Source organism: Felis catus, chromosome A2, assembly GCF_018350175.1.
Source record: "Felis catus isolate Fca126 chromosome A2, F.catus_Fca126_mat1.0, whole genome shotgun sequence".
Taxonomy (NCBI): Eukaryota; Metazoa; Chordata; class Mammalia; order Carnivora; family Felidae; genus Felis; species Felis catus.
The window spans coordinates 60,524,822-60,545,639 of NC_058369.1; the positions used below are offsets into that span (position 1 = coordinate 60,524,822).

The 20,818-nt window shown below is 36.3% G+C and overlaps 2 protein-coding genes across 2 annotated transcripts in view; both read left to right on the forward strand.

Annotated features, from left to right (window-relative positions):
• Window positions 1-20,818, forward strand: part of LOC101081454 (solute carrier family 41 member 3) — an 837,990-nt gene that overhangs the window by 461,160 nt on the left and 356,012 nt on the right. The window lies entirely within an intron of this gene.
• LOC111557322 (nuclear pore-associated protein 1-like) overlaps window positions 1,192-20,818 on the forward strand; it is a 33,612-nt gene continuing 13,985 nt past the window's right edge. Inside the window, 1 exon segment of the mRNA XM_045052601.1 lies at window positions 1,192-1,277. Coding sequence (XP_044908536.1) covers window positions 1,192-1,277 — 86 coding nt within the window.

A 20,818-nucleotide genomic window follows, 5' to 3' on the forward strand; every position in this document is an offset into this window, starting at 1 on the left:
GACCAAGGCAGAAGTTGTAATGTCATTTAGCTTCAAAAATCACATATCATGACTTCCACTTTATTCTATTGGTTTACCCAGAACAAACCCTGATTCAACAAGGGAGAACAAGAATTCCAGGAGAAGTGGACCATTAGGCACCATATTGGAGGTTAGTTACTGCAGTTCTTTTATAGGAACCTTTTAATGGCAATCTTTCTAAAATGTGTTATTCATGTTCCTGCAATAGAAAATGGTATACTTCCAAAAAAATCACCTTTTTTTTTTTTTTTACAAGGTTAGGACATCATGAACATCAGTGTAGTACTGTGTTGTAGATCAATGGAAATTTCAGACATAATTAAGGTATGAAGGCGCAAGTGGTCCTTCATGGAGCAATCAAAAGAGGTAGCTACTGGGGCGCCTGGGTGGCTCAGTCAGTTAAGCGACCGACTTCAGCTCAGGTCATGATCTCACAGTCTGTGGGTTCAAGCCCCTCTTCGGGCTCTGTGCTGACAGCTCAGAGCCTGGAGCCTGCTTCGGATTCTGTGTCTCCTTCTCTCTCAGCCCCTCCTCTGCTCATACTCTGTCTCTGTCTCAAAATAAATAAATAAATAAATAAATAAATAAATAAATAAATAAAGAGATAGCTACTGAATTGACATTCCTTTGTTATATGACCTTAATAACAGAAGGGTGTTTAAGTGTGCCTTTTCACTACATGTCCCCAAACTACATTTCTGTTTTTATTAATACATTTTCTCCTTTTTTCCCCAATGGCAATTTATGTACTTCAGTGTCACGTTATATGGCTATCAGTGGTTCCATATCTTGCGCTTCAGTTGTTTCTATTTCTGTTTGCACTGTCAGCAATTACTTCTCTGTAGCCTTTATGTTCACTTCTTTCTCTTTTCCTGCCAATTAAACAATTTATTAGCTTTGGAAAATGCAGGAATTAAAATATCAAACTCTAATTCAGAGTTACATTTTCTTAACTGTTCCATCACATGATAGCCTTTATCAATCTTCCAGTTGTCTGTTTTTTTATGTGCATAAAACAATGAGAGTTGGGAATATACTATTAAACCATTATGTTGAAGAAGCATAACCTTCAAAGTTCAATAAGGAAACAGCTTAATTCTCCCACCTCCTTCCTCACTGACAGTACCTATTCAAATCTACTTTGTGGATTCAATTTGTTACCATCCTTACATGAGTCCTGGGCATGACTTGTCTAATCACTCACAGATCATCATCGTTGTCGTCATCATCATCATCATCATCAATATCATCCTCTGGTAATTCTGACTCACCAACTATAATGTTCATTTCACAATAATGATGGACTTTGAATTTATTCAAAGCAAAAGCCTCCCTTTTCCCTCAACTCAACATGGCTCTAGGTGGGAATTTTAAAATAAGACAATAGGAGAAAATGATTCATTCTTCTCTGGTTCCCTAGCCTGTATTTCTCTCTTCCTTTCTAGCTTGCCATCAGAAATTTCTTATCCTTGCGGTCATGGAAAGAGAAATCGGGGCAGGAAGAGGCAGAAAATGTCTTCTTTGATTTTTACTTTTTTGAGCTGTTACCAATATTCTCTTAGCCTGGCACTGTTTAAAGTTGATCCTTCCTCTAGTGGTACTTGGTGGGTTCTTGAGCTACCTTCCTCCACTAGTAAGGCACACAGAAAAATAGCACTCCTCCCCCCAAGATATCCATGTCCTAATCCCCAAAACCTGTGAATATGTTGTTCTACATGGTAAAAGGGACTTTGAAGATGTGATTAAATTAATGATCTTCAGATAGGGAGATAATCCTGGATCATTCACGTTGAGTCCCATGTCATCATAAGGGTCCTTATAAGAGGAGGAGACAGTAGGGTCCAACCCAGAAGGCAATATGCCAATGGAAGAAACAGGACAGAGAGAGAGATTTGACCTCGGAAGTGAAGGAAAGAGCCACAACTCCACTCAGGTGGCCTCTAGGAGCTAAAAAAGGCAAAGAAACAGATTATACTCTGGAAGGAATAGTGTGATCACACCTTGACTTTAGACTTCGGACCTGTATAACTGTAAGAGAATAACTTGGTCTTGTTTTAAGATGTTAATCTGTGGTAATTTGTTACAGTGACAATAAAAAACAAATACAGTTGAGGATCCCTGAACTGCCACTGCTCTGATACAGATGAATGAATCTTCTCCAGAAGATTGTTTTAAGACTCCTGCCTCAGCCTTGGAGCAGTTAGTAATATGGCTATTAATCAGGCTATTTCTGCTGAGGCTTACTTACCTCTCTAGGTAGGTTTCTTGGCCGAGACACAGGACAATCCCAAAGTGCCTCTCTAGCATTATATCCCTCTGAAATACACCTTTATCCCATAGATGGAAGTACAGTCACTTCTTAGCTGTAATTTTCCACTTTCTTTGTATAGCCTGATTGAGCCAACTTCGTGTCTTTCACCGTTTTCCAGTGTGACTCTGCAATACTCTATGGGCCTGGTATCAGAACACCTCTACCAGATCTAAAACAGGAATAAAGAAATTCTTTCCCTTCTTCACTGACAAATTCCATTGAAGAAAATTCTCTCTTCAAATTATAACTTCTCCCTCAGTCTCTTCAGCTTAAAAAAAAAATTACAAAACCTGTTTTTAACATGTATAACCTAGCCCCTTACTATGGAATATCAAATTCCTTGCCACCTATGTTGTTGTTTATATAACTGAGACTGAGATGTAAAGAGTCTTATCTTAACGTCCTGTTATGATGATTAAATTGTCAATCTCGATCAGCCAATAAGAAAAGCAACACACAGATAGAACTCCCTCAAATTAAAAGGTAGTCCTTGATCTCTAACTTTATTCAGAGATAATTATTCTTTCACAATTCTAAAACAAGCCAATGATTTAATTTCCCCAAAACATATTATATCGAAGATAGCAAGCTATAGCGTATCTCTGGCCATCCCAGGATAAACCTGGGAAGTAACAGCTGACAGTTAAACTGGAGAGAGGAAGCCATTTTTATTTTTTATTTTTCCAATTTTAATGAGATATAATTGACAATAACATTGTATAAGCATAAGGTATACATACAATGACTTGATATATGTACATAATGCAAAATGGTTACCACCACAAAGTTATGTAAACACATCCATCACCTCACATAGTTACCTTGTGTGTGTGTGTGTGTGTGTGTGTGTGTGTGTGTGTGTGTTGAGAACTTTTAAGATGTACTCTCGAGGCACCTGGGTGGCTCAGTCAGTTAAGCTTCTGACTTTGGCTCAGGTTATGATCTCACGGTTCGTGAGTTCAAGCCCATGTTGGACTCTGTGCTGACAGCTCAGCCTGGAGCCTGCTTCAGATTCTATCTCCTCTCTCTCTGCCCCTCTCCCACTGTGCTCTCTCTCTCTCTCTCTCTCTCTCTCAAAAATGAACAAATATTAAAAAAATTAAAATATACTCTCTCAGCAACTTTCAAATAAACAATATAATATTGTTAACTAGTGTCACCATGCTGTACATTATACCCCCCAAACTTATTCACGTTATAACTGGAAGTTTGTACCCTTTGACTACTTTCATCCATTTCCCCCACCTAACCTCTTGCCCCTGGCAACCACCAGTCTGTTCTTTTATAAGTTTGTTTTTTTTGTTTTTTGTTTTTTGGGTTTTTTTAGGTTCTACATATAAATGAGATCATACAGTATTTGTTTATCTATCTCCAACTTATTTCACTTAACATAATGCCCTCAAGTTTCATCTATATTGTTGCAAATAGCAGGATTTCCTTCTTTTTTAAGGGTGAATAATATTCTATCATATATATTGAATACAATGTGTCCAATGCATTGCATGCGTATTTTCTTTATCTCATCCATCAGTGGACACTTAGGATCATATAAGACTACTAGGAACAACACATTAGACAACCTAGAAGTGGATAAATTCCTAGAAACATATAAACTATCAAAAGTGAATCACTGGGGCACATGGGTGGCTCAGTTGGTTAAATGTCTGACTTCAACTCAGGTCATGATCTCATGGTTCATGAGTTTGAGCCCCACATGGGGCTTTCTGCTGTCAGTGCAGAGCCTGCTTCAGATCTTCTGTCTCCCTCTCTCTCTGCCCCTCCCCTGCTCTTGTGTGCGCGTGCGCTCTCTCTCTCTCTCAAAAATAAACATTAAAAAAATCATGAAGAAATATAAAATCTAAAAGACAAATTACAAGAAAGAACTGTGAATCAGCAATCAAAAACCTCCCAAAACACAAGTCTAGGAGAAATGGCTTTACTGATGAATTCTACCAAACATTTAAAGATCTTTCTCAAACTTCAAAAAAATTGAAGAGGACAGTACACTTCTAAACTCATTTTATGAAGCCAACATTACCTTGGTACCAAAGCCAGATAAGGACACCACAAGAAAAGAAAACTACAGGCCAATATCTCTAATGAATATAGACACAAAAATTCTGAACAAAATACTAGCAAACTGAATTCAACAGCACATTAAAAGGATCACATGCCATAATCAAATGGGATTCATCTCTGAGATGAAAGAATGGTTTTAAGATATGCAAATAAATAAGTATGATACATCACATTAATAGAACAAAACATAAACATTATGTGATCATCTCAATAGATGCATAAAAAACATTTGGCAGAATTCAACATCCATTCAAGCTAAAAACTTCCCTAAAACTCGGTATAGAAGGAATGTAACTCAACATAAAGGCCATATACGGCAAGCCTACAGCTAATATCATACTCAATGGTGAAAGGTTGAAAGCTTTTCCTCTACAATGAGGAATGAGATAAGGATGCCCACTCTCTCCATATCTGTTCAACATAGTACTACAGGTCCGAGCCAGAGCAACAAGGCAAGAAAAGGAAATAAAAGACATCCAAGTCAGAAAAGAAGAAGTAAAATAGTCTCTGCTTGCTGATGACACGATATTGTATATAGAAAGTCCTAAAGATTCAACCAAATAGCTCTTAGAAGTGATATATTCAGTAAAGTTGTAGGATACATAATCAACATACAAATATTGGTTACATTTCTATACCCTAACAATGAATTATCTGAAAATGAGAGGGAAAAAAATCCCATTTACAATAGAATCAAAAACAATAAAATTCTCAGGAATAAATTTACTCAAGGAGGTAAAAGATCTGTATGCTGAAAACTATATACATTGATTTAAAAAATTGAAGAAGACACAAACAAATGGAAAGATATCTTGTGTGCATGAATTGAAAGAATTATTACTGTTAAAATGTCCATCCTACTCAAAATAATCTACAGATTCAGTGCAATTCTATCAAGACTCCAATGGCCTTTTTAAACAAAAATAGAAAAAAAACACCTTAAAATTCATGTGGAATCACAAAAGGCCCCAAATAGCGAACTCAATCCTGATAAAGAACAGCAAAGCTGTAGGTATCACCCTTCCTGATTTCAAACTATATTACAAAGCTAATGTAATAAAAATAGTATGAAACCGGCATAAAAACAGATACATAGACCAGTGGAACAGAATAAAGAGCCCAGTAATATACCCACACATATATGGTCAACTTATATTTAACAAGGGAGCTAAAAATACTCAGTAGAAAAGATCGTCTTTTTAGCAGTGTTGGGAAAGCTGGATGTTCAAATGCAAAAGAATGAAAATAGACACTTACCTTATACCACACACACACACACACACACACACACACACACTGAACTCAAAATGGACCAAAGACTTAAATGTAAGACCTGAAACCATAAAACTCAAGGAGGAAATATAGGGAAAAAGCTCCTTGACATTGGTTTTGGCAATGATTTTATGGATATGACACCCAAAGCACAAACAACAAAAGCAAAAATAAATTGCATCAAACCAAAAAGCTTCTCAACAAAATGAAAAGACAACTTACAGAAGGGGAGAAAATATTTGCAAACCACATATCTGATAAGGGGTTAATATCCAAAATACATAAGGAACTCATAAATCTCAAAAAAAAAAAAAAAAACCCTAAGCAGTCCAGTTTAAAAATGGGCAAAGGTCCTGAACGAACGGACATTTTCCCAAAGAAGATATTTAAGTGACCAACAGGTACATGAAGAGGTACTCAGTATTACTAATCATCAGAGAAATTCAAATCAAAACCACAATGAAATATCACCTCATACATGTGAGAATGGCTATTACCAAAAAAGACAAGAGATAACAAGTGTTGATGAGGATGTGTAGAAAAGGGAACCCTTGTACACTGTTGGCAGGAATGCAAATTGGTGCAGCCACTATAGAAAACAGTATAAAGGTTTGCCCAAAATTTGAAAATAGAATTACCATATGATCCAGAAATTCCATTTCTGGGTATTTATTGAAAGGAAATGAAATCACTATTTTGAAAAGATATCTGCCCCCTCTGTTTATTGAAGTATTATTTCCAATAGCCAAGCATGAGAAACCATTTTTAGAAAGTAAGCTGACTGAAAAATAATCAGTATGAGTTAACATCCTGTGGCAATATGTGCTCATAGTAACATGGAATCACTTTCAAGGGAAAAATGGCTAAGTTTACAAACACAGGCTCATGTATAAGTGATTTTAGAGCAAAACCTACCAAAATGTCTAAAATATGATTGTACGGAATCTTATAATGTACATCATATTTTCGTGTGTGTGAACCCATTTACTACTTGGAGTGAGGCAGTAGGAAAAATAATAGTTGATTATTGAATGACTTCTTTATGTGTCAGGGATATCTATAAATACTATATATAATCATATGTATATAAATACTATATACTAATCATAAATATATATATATATTATATATATATATGCATAAACATTTGGTCCTAAATACAACTCCGTTGAAGAAACTAGGGCTTAGGAAAATTGCATAATTTGTCAAATCTCACAGTTAAAAGATAGAGGCTATATTCAAAACTAGCTAGACTGATTTTGAATTCCTGTAGCCACAATATAGTACCACCTCCCAGGTCATACGCATGATTCGTAATTATTATACACATTTGTTAAGGAGAAGATTCTAGAGTTTATAGACATTGAATATTTTGCCCCAGAACTTGTGACCAGTATGCTAGAATAAAAATCAAAACCTCTTCATTTCTCATTCATTTTTAATCTCACTATACATGTTTTTTTTGGTCTTTATAAGAATTGCCCAAATCCTTAACACGTTGATACATGAAGGGCGACTGGGTGGCTCAGTCTGTTGAGCGTCCAACTTCGGCTCGGGGCATGATCTCACAGTTTGTGGGTTTTAGCTCCTTATCAGGCTCTGTGCTGACAGCTCAGAGCCTGGAGCCTGCTTCGGATTTGGTGTCTCCCTCTCTCTCTCTCTCTGCCCCTTCCCCACTTGCACTCTGTCTCTGTATCTCTCTCAAAACTAAATAAACATTAAAAAATAAATAAAAATAAAAACACATGGATACATGAAATTCTTCACTACAACTGTAGTATAATAACATTTATTGATTAACCAGTGTTATTTTCCCCTTTACTTTCTACTACACCGCCACACTCCCCTTTTAAGTTTTTTTCAATGTTTATTTATTTTTGAGAGAGAGAGAGAGAGTAAGCAGGGGAGGGGGAGAGAGAGAGGGAGACACAGAATCTGGAGCAGGCTCCAGGCTTTGAGTTGTCAGCACAGAGCCTGATGCAGGGCTCGAACTCTGGACTGTGAGATCATGACCTGAGCTGAAGTCGGATGCTTAACCAGCTGAGCCATCCAGGCATTCCCACACTCCCCTTTTTAAGGTTAGGAGACATATCATTGTTTCATAAGAGGATTTATTTACAAAAGAAGCAGAGAATAAAAGAGTCTCGTTCTTGGCTTTTGTTTTCAAGAGCAATAGTACAGTTATGAAACAATAATAATGAAAAATATTTAATTTTTTAATCACCAAGAGTTAGTTTTCCTCGACCCATGGAAACTAGATAAATGTATCAGGGTCTGAATAATACTGGAGAATATTGGAGAAGCATGAGCAGGTAGAGGAGTAGGAATCCTGGAACTATGGAACCCCACCTGGATGGACCAACTGCACAGGAATAAGACCTGCTCAAGCAATTGCCTGGCCCCAAACAGAAAGCTTTCTCTGTCAATACCACCAGGGAGCCAGACCAGTACTTTGAGGTGCAGTCTCCATGTAAGTGGGCCCAGTAGAATGCCGGTACCAAAGAACTTTAACAGTTGTCCTTCTCATTGTGGTCCGGAAGACACCCACCTTAAGAATAGCCAACACACCTCTGGTTGATCAAAATGAGTGATGCCTACGTCATGGGACTGTGCCCAGGTGACATGCAGATACCCCTCATGCCCAACCCCACCTAAAATGAACTATGATACTAAATGCCCTTTCCCCAGTGCAAATCCTCCCCCAACGCAAAGAATATGCTGTGGACCCAAGAGACGGAGTGGCCGTGTGGAACAGATATCCAGTTCCACTCCCAACCAACCCCACATCCACACACACTAATGCACTAGACCACGTGAGAATGCAGTCAATTTGAGCTTTTCTTCCAAAGCCCACAACTTTTTGTGTGTGAAACACACAAAAGAATACATTCACTGAGCTAGTTTCTTTGGAACGTTTTATGTGTACTCCTTGTTAGACTATTACATATTTAAAGGTAAGGACCACACCTTTGCGTTTTTCATTTTTCTCCCAATATTTATAATATGATCTCAGGGGCAATTAGCTCACTGAATGTCTGATTGGCAGCTTGATTGGAGGACCCCAGAACCCATATAATGTAGCTGATTATAAAGCAGATCTCCCTATTGTCTCTCCAACCACAGCACTAAAAGAAATGGGAAATCTAGAACAGTGTAACAAAAATTTCTAAGAAAGGCATTTTGGCTGAGTTGCTTAGACTCAGGAGTGAGGTTTACCCTCTGTGCCCTTAATTACTAAAGAACAAAGCACTCCACTAGAGGAAATGATCAGTTATTTCCAAAAGGTAGTATTTACCAACTGTCATCTTCAGCAGAATATGAGTATCTCTATTGTCTATTTCTCCTCTCTTGATCTTACTTCCAGTTATTCTTAGTTCACCAATTCCCAACCCCTTTTTTTTATAAATAGAAAATTAAAGATGCTTATAAAATTATTGTTCTCAAGGCTCCTATCTCAGGGTTTTGTTTTGATTTGTAATCGGGTTATTTAACTTTTACAAAGCAATTGGGATTATGTTTTGTAACAAGACTTGTCAAGAATGACGAGTGTTACTTTAACAGCAGGAAGCTGGAGGATATCACCTGACCTGCAAGAGGCTGGAGACATTTAATGTAAACAGCCATACCAGCTAATCTTGTGCAGCTTATAAATTCCAGTTTTATTCACTTTCTAAACACCCTCTCCACAAAGTTCTAAGTCAGGCTCTATTCTTTGTATGTGAGTTCTGACTCCAAAGTGCTCTGTTAGTTTCCAGACCTGAAGAGAAAGCAATCACGGAGCTTTCATGCTCTCAGAAGGCTGTTCTCACAAAGGACCTCAAATTCTTGAGTTTTAAAGACTCCTTGAAACTTTCAAAATGGATTAAATAATTGGTGAACAGGAAAACCAATTCAGATAGAAGTTAAAATTCTAAATGGGATGCAAATAGTACAGCCATCTTACTAGTTCTGTCCTCCAGTTGTTTTTCAGCTCTCCTACAAGAGTTAAAATATGTTAAAATCTCTGGTAACATTTTCTTCTGTGCATATATTGATGCTTTGGGTAGATGAAATTTGATAAAATGACTGAGCCAATCCAATACTTTTGACAAAGCAGTTTGAAGCATGTGTGTTCATCCTGCTTCTTACAGGTCTATCTATACTTAGAAACATAACAATGGATAATGCAATTACAAGATACTGACTGAAGTAATTGTGGATGCCTTATCCCTTTGTGCTTCCCAAACTGATTTACAGTAAAATATTTGAGACAGGTTTTCAAGAGAAGTTGCTGTTTGTATGACAGTGTTCAAGTTAGCTGTCTAAAGTTTCTTTTTATGCTTAAAATATGAGGGCAGACGATACTGGTGTAAAGAAATGCAGTAAACTTTCACCAAAAAAACCAGAGAAGAACTAACTCTATATCAAAACAGGCTGGCCGTTGGTTGAGTGTGTATCTTAAGTTCCTATTCCGAGTAGTTGCTAGATTCTATCAGCTATTTTTCTTTCTTCAGATTTGTTTCCTCATCACCATTGTTTTCCTGATGGTTTGGTTCAGGCACCAGGCATCTTCCATATTCTCTTTGGAGGGAGCTCTGGAGAGCTCTGGAGGCAATTACATCATCATACTCCCAGCAGTGTTTCAACATAAACTCCAATTTATAAATGAGGCCAGAGTCACCGAGAGGTCAAATGACATATTCAGTCATCATGAAGTGTCTCCACCACTTTAACATTTACCTTAGAAGTCCACATTATCACACTTGAGATTTACTCAAGCCCAGAACTCTGAAACTAAACAAAAATAATCCATAGTTTACAAAAGATTTCATGGACTTCTCTAGTGTTATTAATGGAAAACTTCCCCTCAAAGACTTCAGAAATTTGTTTTGCTAAGCAAATACTGCAAATTCATATGGACATGGGGAGTTTATTAGCATAACTAATTTTTTTCATCATTACCTCAGAATGAGGTATGACAGAAAGGTGACTTTTAAGCTCCAATACTTTATTTTTATTTCAATTTTTCTGATAATACCTTTTTATCTAATGAAAATCTTCACTTCTTAACCAGATGATATTAAAATAATTGAATTTTATCTTCATAACTCAAGGTCATTATTATGAGAATCCTCATTGATTCTGTAAGGGGAAATAAGACTGGACTACATTTTTTTGTTAAGATTAGCCAGTGTTTGTTGTGAAATTATTTTGGTTAATATTGTAGACAAATGTGGATTCTAGTATATTACTGAAAAGTTAAAGAAAACTATCATTAGAATTCAAAAATAGATTATGTCTTCTAAATCACTAGGGGATAATTTATATAGAACTTTAAAACGGAAACACACCAGGAAAGCATAAAAATTCAATTAAAAACAAGATTTTTCTATCAGTTGTTTACCTTGTCACCATTTTCCAACTCTGTTCTTTTAAAGTCCCTGATGATTCAGCTCCAAACTGTTGTTGACCCTGGAACAACATGGGGACTTGGGACGCCAGCTCCCCATGCAGTTGAACATTTGCATGTAACTTTTGACTACCCAGAACTTAACTACTAATAGCCTACTGTTGACTGAAGTCTTACTGATAATGTGTGGATTAACAGGTATTATATTTTGTATATTGTATGTATTATATACTGTATCATTACAATAAAGTAGGCTAGAGGAAAGAAAATGTTACTAAGAAATTCATAAAGAAGAGAAAATCCATTTATAATACTGTACTCTATGTATTGAAAAAAGTCTATGTACAAGCAGACCTGTTCAGTTCAAACCCATGTTGTATTAGCAACTGTTCATGTATCAGAACAATTTCTAAGTATCTATCATTCGAGCCAAAGTACAAAGTCAAATGTACTGTTTAAAGTTCTATCCATTTGGGGAATTTCCCATCACCACCATTCTTCAGGGCTAAAACCAAGAGAGGCCGAAATTCTGCAGCCATCCACTTCAAGTGAGTGCCAGAAAATCATGCAAAACCACCTGTGAATCAGGTTCAAGGTTTTTGCTCATCAGTTAGGTGGTCATAAGGAACCACCATGAAAATATAGGTGAAGATTAGGAGAGAAGAGACAATGCAAAGTTGTCAAAGAAATCTTGATTGTCTGCGGATGCAACTTACTTGTACTTCTTGGACTTCCTGGAGCCCAATTTCCTATACACCATTTCAACTTCATGATAAATTGTTTGAGTAGCCAACCTTATTGCTTAGAGGTTCAGATAACATTGTTCCTGATGAGCAGCTCAAATTTCAGTCACTTGATGTTTTCTGATTAGCCATTCTTTCGCTATGATGTTCTCCTAGCAAACCAGGAGCTTTTCTCAAAAAGAGATAGATACCCCCAGAAGGGGACATAGATTTACTCTAAAGTCCTAGATGTCTGTCCTATGATTCTCCTACTGGGGCTTGTGAGAGACTTAATATAGCATATGTGTTTCTCACAGGCCTTTCCTGTATTGTTGGATCTACTGGATCATGGAGTCTTATAAGTACATACACTGATTTCCAAATTCCCAATATTCACTCTTATCTACTACCCTGAACTCAAATTCACACGTCCAACTGCTGCCTTGACAACTGTGGTTGGATGCAAGAAATCTCAAATCCTACATATTTGAAACCAACTCTTAATTCTCACTCCAGCCCCAACTAAATTAAGAGATGTTCCTCACCCAGTTTTTCTCAAATTTTAAAACTATCCAGTTTTTCAAGACCACCGTAAAGAATACAGATAGACCTCCTCATATAGCTCTTTATTAGACAACTGTTTCCATTCTGCCATCCCTCCTCCTTTCTCCACTATATTTTATTTAAGGTTTATTTATTTTTGAGAGAGAGAGGAAGGGAGACAAAGCACAAGGCGGGGGGGGGGGAGGGCAGAGAGAGAGGGAGACACAGAATCTGAAGTAGGGTCCAGGCTCAGAGCTGTCAGCATAGAGCCCAGTGCAGGGCTTGAACCCACAAAATGTGCGATCATGACCTGAGCCCAAGTCAGATGCCCAACCAATTGAGCCACCCAGGCAACCCTCCACTATATTTTATTTAAAGAGTTAAAGTGAGTTTTTAAGACATAAGTCAGATTATGTCTAAGAGTTCAACATTTCTTAATGGAATTCCCTCAATATTGCGTATTTAAAACTATTCTCAGAAATTAGGACAATTTGATACATAGGAAACCCTGGTACACAGAATAATGCCCTTCCCAAAGATGTCCATATCACAAACCCAAGAACCTCTTTACATAGTAAAGGAGACTTTAAAGATGTGGCTACGTTAATAATCTTGATGGGGAGATTATCTTGGATTATCTCTATCGGTCCAGTATGATGACAAGGGCCTTATAAGAGGGAGATAAGAGGTTTAAAATCAAGAAAGATGTGACAAAAGAAACTATCGGTCCAGTATGATGACAAGGGCCTTATAAGAGGGAGATAAGAGGTTTAAAATCAAGAAAGATGTGACAAAAGAAACAGGAGTCCTAGTCAGAAAGAGATCTGAAGACACTATGTTGTTGGCTTGAAGATGGAGAAGAAGCCATAAACCAAGGAACGCAAGTGGTCTCTAGAAGCCGGAAAAGTCTAGGAAACAGTCTCCATTAGATTTTCCAGAAGGAATGCAAATGTGCTGACACCTTGATTGACCTTAGCCCAATGAGACTCATATTAGACATTTGATCTCCAGAACTGTAAAGAGAATAAATATGTGTTGTTTTAGGCCATGAGGTTTGTGGCAATTTATTGTATCAGCAATCAGAAACAAACCCAGAGCTTCCTAAAAAATACTGCAAAATGATGAAACTAAATAAATTCTAGTAGAACAATAGCACTGGACTTGAAGTCATAAAATCTGGATTCTATTCCCAGCTCTGCCATATTAACTGCAGAGTCAGGAAAAAACCATGATATTCTTATAAAGTGGAGATGATGCCTCACCTTCTCAAATCTCAGAATCATTAATAGGTGTATTAGTTTCCTATTGCTGCTGTTATAAATTACTACAATCTTCGTGTATTAAAACAACACAATTTTCCTACATTTCTAAAGGTCAGATATCCAAAATCAGTCTCACTAACTAAAATCAAGGTGCTGGCAGGACTGTGTGTTTTTTGGAGGCTCTGAGGGAGAATCCGTTTCCTTGCCTTTTCCAACTTTAAAAGGCCACTTGAATTCCTGGGCTCAGTGTCCCTTCCTCCATCTTCAAAGGCAGCAGAGCATTTTTAAATCTCTCTCTTCTTCCTTTGACATATTGCCTTCCTGACTCTGATTTTTCTTGCCTCTGTCAGATAAGGACTGCTGTGATTGCATTGGGCTCATTCAAATCATCCCTGGTAGTTTTCCCAGCTCAAGCTCCTTAACTTCATCATACGTGGAAAGTCCATTGTGCCACATGAGGTTATATATTCACCAGTTTAGGGGGAGTAGGATGTGGATGTCTTGGGTGAAGAACATTATTCCGTCTACCCTACAAGGTCTCATAACATAATCTCTGGACAAATGCCCTGGGGCCTTCAAGCATGAAGCAAATATAGGATAAACTCCAAGTAAAGAAAACTTCAGTTTGGTTTAAAGAGAAGACCTTGAAAAGTCAAGTTTTAGAACTATACTCTTACTTTTCCACTTATCTTTAGAGTATATATGTTTTTTAATTATCAGGTGCCTTCTTCATTTCACTGAGTGAGCCTTTCTTAATCACTCATTCACCTTTACCACATAATGCAAAGGGAGATTATGTGCTTCTCTGAACAAAATAATTACCTAATTAAAAATGAAAATCTAAAACCCACATCATACTCTCTAGGAAGCCAATATCACTTACTATTATTGCTGATGGACACTGAACCCATCTCATTCTCTGACAATCACTTCAATTTTCAGGGAAAAATATGAACTGAATCCATAATATCCATGTTTAAGGTATTTTTTAAATATTTTCCAGGGACATCTCATCTCAGTACTATGCTTTATTCTGTACTATTTTCCAACAGGTATGTGGCAAAAGATTAATGAGATCAAACTTCTTGGGCTGTACCTATGTATTATAGTTTGGGTAAGTAGATTGCCAAAATTCATTCATCTGTGAAAAAAGTAGGTGATTCTGTGTAGGTTTTTATCAAACTTCACCGGTCAAAAACAGAGCACCTTTTCATATAATTATATGTTCTCCACGCCGGAAAGATACCACAGTCCAATGCTTGCTGAATTTCTGAGTCTCCTTTCTCTTCACCAAAACTCACAAACAGCTTTAGGTCAGGTAGGAGAATGATAATTACACATTTCTGTAGCATCATTACCCAAGCATGTGGAAATTTTCTGGGTTCAGTGAGTGGAAGAATACCTTTATTGATTCAAAAGCACCAAGCCAGATGAAATTACATATTTTGAATGTTTTCCAGTGGATAATTATTTTTGGTGCTGGTTGGAATAATTACTGAGCAAAGAGTTGCCCTCTTATTTCAGTAGGGGAAATCAAGAAGTTTCTGACTCACCAATAAAACTTTACAAAAGACTTTAAAATCATTATCAAGGATTATTTTCAAAATTTATACTTAGTCATCAACAACTTCTGCTTTTATCTAAACATGGTTTTGTTTATGCACAGGAAATTTACCCTGCCCAGAAGAAGAATCTCTAGAGAAGAAACACTGAAAAATTGGCCAGAAGCTACACCCTGTACTCTAAATCCCCAATTCCTGCAAAACACTTCATAAAAATGAGAAGAAGAAAAAATACTAGTATGGTATACAATTCATATTTGTAAATTACTGTCCCCTTGAAGAAGGTTAAAAATTATTTTGATGTGATTTTCTTTCATGTCTAGGGGTGTCTGCATTAGAATAAATAAAATTAAAGTATTATTTAACCCCACAAGGTGTCTTTATGTTTGACAAGTCTTATTTGGAATGAATCCATATAAGGAAAATCTTTACACAGGCGTACAAAAAGGCAGATAGACTGAACTTCTTTTCTAAAGACTGACATAGATGAGACTAGCATTTTAATTTGCACAGGAAGAGAGGGATTGGGGGAAAGAAAGTCAAATATGAAAATGTTCTCTAGGGGCGCCTGGGTGGCGCAGTCGGTTAAGCGTCCGACTTCAGCCAGGTCACGATCTCGCGGTCCGTGAGTTCGAGCCCCGCGTCGGGCTCTGGGCTGATGGCTCAGAGCCTGGAGCCTGTTTCCGATTCTGTGTCTCCCTCTCTCTCTGCCCCTCCCCCGTTCATGCTCTGTCTCTCTCTGTCCCAAAAATAAATAAACGTTGGAAAAAAAAAAAAAAGAAAAAGAAAATGTTCTCTAGATGCTTCAACTGGATTCTTGCCCCTATCCTTAACAAAGAGAAAAAAATCACGTGTTTAGAACAGATACCCTCTCGGAAATGATAATTATGTTGCAATATTGGTGGCATCAGGATGGCATGCTGGTTTCCAATGAGTCCTGCTCTTATTATGTAGGTATCAGAACCCACTTCTGACACAGCTCTCTCTGGGAAATAAAAGGAGAAGGCATCTGTTAAAAGTGATTTTATAGCAGAGAGCGCTCAGAACTCACATTTTGAGGGAAAAGTTTGAAGAGTTGTACATAAGTAAGAACTTAGTAGAAAAGATCTCAAAGGCTTGAAAACAAATTGTTTGGTCCTGAACTCACTCTTTCTTTCCCTTTATTTGTTTGTTTTTTCCTTCCCTCCCTTCAGAGAAATAAACTATTAGAAAACACATTGTCAAACATATAAAAAACTTCATCTTTTTGAGGAAATGAAATTCATCTTTACAATGTAAGAGATGCAAATAAATTTAAGCTATTCTTGAAAATAAAGCATTTTCTGTTGATTATGTATTAGAGGGTTCTTCATGAAGATTTAATTTGAATGGGTACTGACTCACTTGTAACAGCAATCTTGAAACTACTTCGCAAAACAAATGTAAGTGACTGGCGTTATTCTGCCATCTACATGCTAGAGAAATAGAAACATCAAGTTCAGCAATTTTTACACTGTATGATACTGAGAACTCTGGAATTTCCACAAAAGATATTTCTGGACACAGAAATGAGAGAGCCCTGAATTTCCCAAGTGACATTAAGCAAGCAGCTGGATTTTGTTTTTTTACATACATCAGGGTTCCTCATAAAATTTTATAGGAAGACATGACTGTCTATCTTTGGAAGAACACTAAGTGAATCTGTGTTTTAGAATAGAAAATCAGAAAATTATAACACATTATTTTCCACCAATTTTGGTGTTTTTTTTCCCTTGTTGCAGAAACACTTAGATATTTTTAGGAGTTTTCAAATTTACAAGCTGCATCTCATGTTCTTAATGATGCCAATACAACCACATTTTTCTTCACAAATATTTTCACCTCTACCAACCATGTCATCACTTATAAATGATTGCCATGTGAAGATAAACCATCAAATATCTTTGATGGAAATGCCTTATAAAGGCCAGACATGGCTGTTGTGAAATAAACTCAATCAGTAGTTCTCGTCATTATTTTTCTTCCTCTGATATTAAAAGGATAGATTAAAGTTAAAGGATCAAAGAGTAGTTCAGCATCATGGCCAAGTACCATAGAGCAGAGGGGACTAGTCTTGGAAAAGGGTGTGAATTCTTTGAAAATCATTGGGTTTGGCTTTTAAATTGTGACAATTGCACTTGCACACTGAAAATTAACAACACAGACAGCAACCATGCACATATTTCAAATAATTTAGGGCAATTATGCTAGTAATTTAAGCAAATAACTCACTAGCTGAATTACTTGGATACTGCAAATATCTTTTTTTTAATGTGAAATGCTTATATATATAATATATACAATATATAATACATATATTATATAATATATATTGTTCCTTTTTCATTCTGGGCAAGGATGGACATGAAATTAAACCCCTTTAGGTAATGAAATCGCTAACCTATCAGAGTTCTTCAGTGATTCCTAACCCATTTGCAAGAATTTCCCCAACATCAAAGACTCTTCCATGTCCATACTTAGGAGGATTTTGCACCTTATGGGAGCTTTCCCTGGTGGAGATGTTCTAGTTTGAACCCAAAATGTTGTCTTCCCTGAAAGAGGCCATTTGTTAACAAGTCTTGAGGGTGCTGTTGATTATCTCAAGCTTTTGTCTGGAAAAGTTGTTTTTGATGTTCTTTTCAGACAAAACCTAAAGCCCAGCTGGAAAGGCATAATTCAGAAATATATTGTTCTTTTTTTTTTTTTTTTTAGCATCTTTTCTTTTCCCTTACCCATAGAGATAAACACACACACACACACACACACACACACACACACACATACACACACACACACACACGTGTATTTGCAGAAATATTTTGTTCAAGATATTTTTCTCTGAATGCTTGAACTTTTGTGTGTACACACACACAAACACACACACCCTGTCATTTAGATACTGCTGTTATTTCAGATACTGCTGTTTCAGAAAGAGCTGGTACTGGAGTTGGTCTTACATATTTTTACTTTTCCTCTTTCCATTTTAGATTACAGCATAGGTAACATATATTTATAGGCATATCAAGACTTAACTAATTTTCCCATTAAATTATAGAAGTGGTATGAGAGAAAGACAGAGCAGGGAGGGGCAGAGAGAGAGAGAATCAGAATCCGAAGAGAGAATCCAGAGAGACACAGAATCCGAAGCAGGCTCCAGGCTCTGAGCTGTCAGAACAGAGCCAGATGCAGGGCTTGAACTCACGGACCTTGAGATCATGACCTGAGCTGAAGTTGGGACAGTTAACCGACTGAGCCACCCAGATGCCTTGATATTTATTAATGTTGTTACAACCATAGCAAGAATGCAACATTATACTCTGTCTTTGTTTTCTGTTTTGTGATTATTTGAATTTTCCACATCTCCTATAATTATGGCCTTGATTTCTACGTAATATTTTTATGAATGAGTTTACTATAATTTGCTTATTTATTTCTTTATTAGCCACTTAGAAAGAGAGGGAAAGCTATCCTCTTCTTCATTTAAATTTTAATTTACCATAAATTCTCAACTACGAAGTTTCCTAAGCCAAATAGTATAACATTTCTATTCTTACTACTGTTAAGTTGAAATACAAAATAATTACATAAATTCAACTTACACCAACAAATTGAGAGTGATCTGATTTCATCATGACATTTCTTGTATTTTTATCATTTAAATATATATAATATATATATACATAATACTTCATAGATATATAATGAGATATTCTTATTTACTATGTTACAATTTTTAAAAAAAGATGTGTCTTCTTTTTTAAATGATTGATGAAATTGAAATAAAGGGAATAATTACCTTCTTTCTTTAAGCTTTTCTTAAATTAGGCTTAAATGACAAATAATTTTTATCTACTATTTTAATGTTATTCTGCAACAAGTAAACTGAAAACAATGCCAACTTCATTTTTATCTACTATTTGAATGATAATCTGTAAAAATCAACAAGAAATTTTGGTTTCCACTATCTATGAAATGGGAAAAAGCCAGAATACGGGGATTTTGGCAATGTTTTCTGGTTGTGAGAAACAGACAAGTTCAAGTTGCCTGTTGACAATTTGACAATCGTAATTAAAGTTGACTACAAGTATATAAAGACTAAGAAGTCTCAACTGTAACCCCACAATTAATTTTCATAGAATGGTAACATCCTATATGACTGTGCAATAAGGAAAAACAGTTCTAATGCCCAAGCAGCCACTCCCCTAGTGATGCCTCTGAAATGCTCATCTTGACAAATCAGCATCCAAATGACTTCGCTTCAGTTTGTTTTACATTTTATTTCCTCATACTGCTGATGGTAACTATATCTTTTGCTGCACATTGTTTCTCTACCTGTGTTTATTCAAGGGTTCCACTGGTTAATTGCTTGTATTTGTGTGTTTTTAAAAACATCTTTATTGGGATAAAAATTCTCCCATTTAAAACCTAAAATTCAGTGGGTTCAGTATATTCATGGAGTGGGTACAAAAAGAAACTTTGTATCCATTAGCATTTCCTTCTTATATATATATCCAGAAGTGGCATCATTGGATCACATGGTAGTTATATTTTTCATTTTTTGAGGAAATTCCATATTGATTTCTATAATGGCTTTATCAACTTACATTACCACCAACAGTACACAAGAACTCCCTTTTCCCCACATCTTTGCCAACCCTTGTTATCTCTTGTCTTTTTGATAATACCTACTCTAATAGGTATGAAGTGATATATCACTGTGGTTTTGATTTTCAGTCCTCTGATGATTAGTGATGTTGACTAGTTTTCATACACTTGTTTGTCATCTGTTGAAAGATGTCTATTCAGGCCTTTTGCCCATTATTTAAATAGGATTATTTGTTTTCTTGCTATGGTGTTGAGGTCCTTATACATTTTGGGTATTACCCTTTTATCAGATGTATGGTTTGCAAATAATTTCTCCCATTCATTAACTTGTCACCTCACTCTGTTGATTGTTTCCTTTGCTGTACAAAAGACCTGCAACTGTAAAACTACTAGAAGAAAACATAGGGGAAAAGCTTCCTGACATTTGTCTGGGCAATAATTTTTAAAATATGACTTCCAAAGCACAGGCTACAAAAGCAAAAATAGACAAGTGAGATTGCATCAAAGTAAAAAGTTTCTTACGGACTCTTCTCTTAGATTCAATCTCCTGGCAATCCCATACATTTAACATTTCATCTCAGACACTATATTTTTTTCAGCTTTAGTTTTTCTATTTCGTCTTTTCCATAGTTTTTATCTTTCTGATGAGATTTCCTGTCTCTTCAATTATTATCTGCATATTTTCCTTTATGTCCATGAGCACGATTAATAAGCTATTTTAAATAAATCTTGGTCAGCTTATTGCTGCATGTGCAGTATTGTATACTTTCTTTAGTACTGGTGACATTTTAATGTTTCTTCATATATGTATTAATTTTTGACATGGTCAATAATATACTGTCAATAATATAATGTAGATTCTGGATTCTGTTATGCTCCTGTGAAGAGATTTCTATTTTTTTTTAGAATGTTATTAACTTGGTTTCAAACAGAAAACTTTTTTTTAAGTTTATTTACTTTCAGAGAGAGACTGTGAGCAGGAGAGGGGCAGAGAGATGGGGGGAGAGAGAGAATCCCAAGGAGGCTCCATGCTC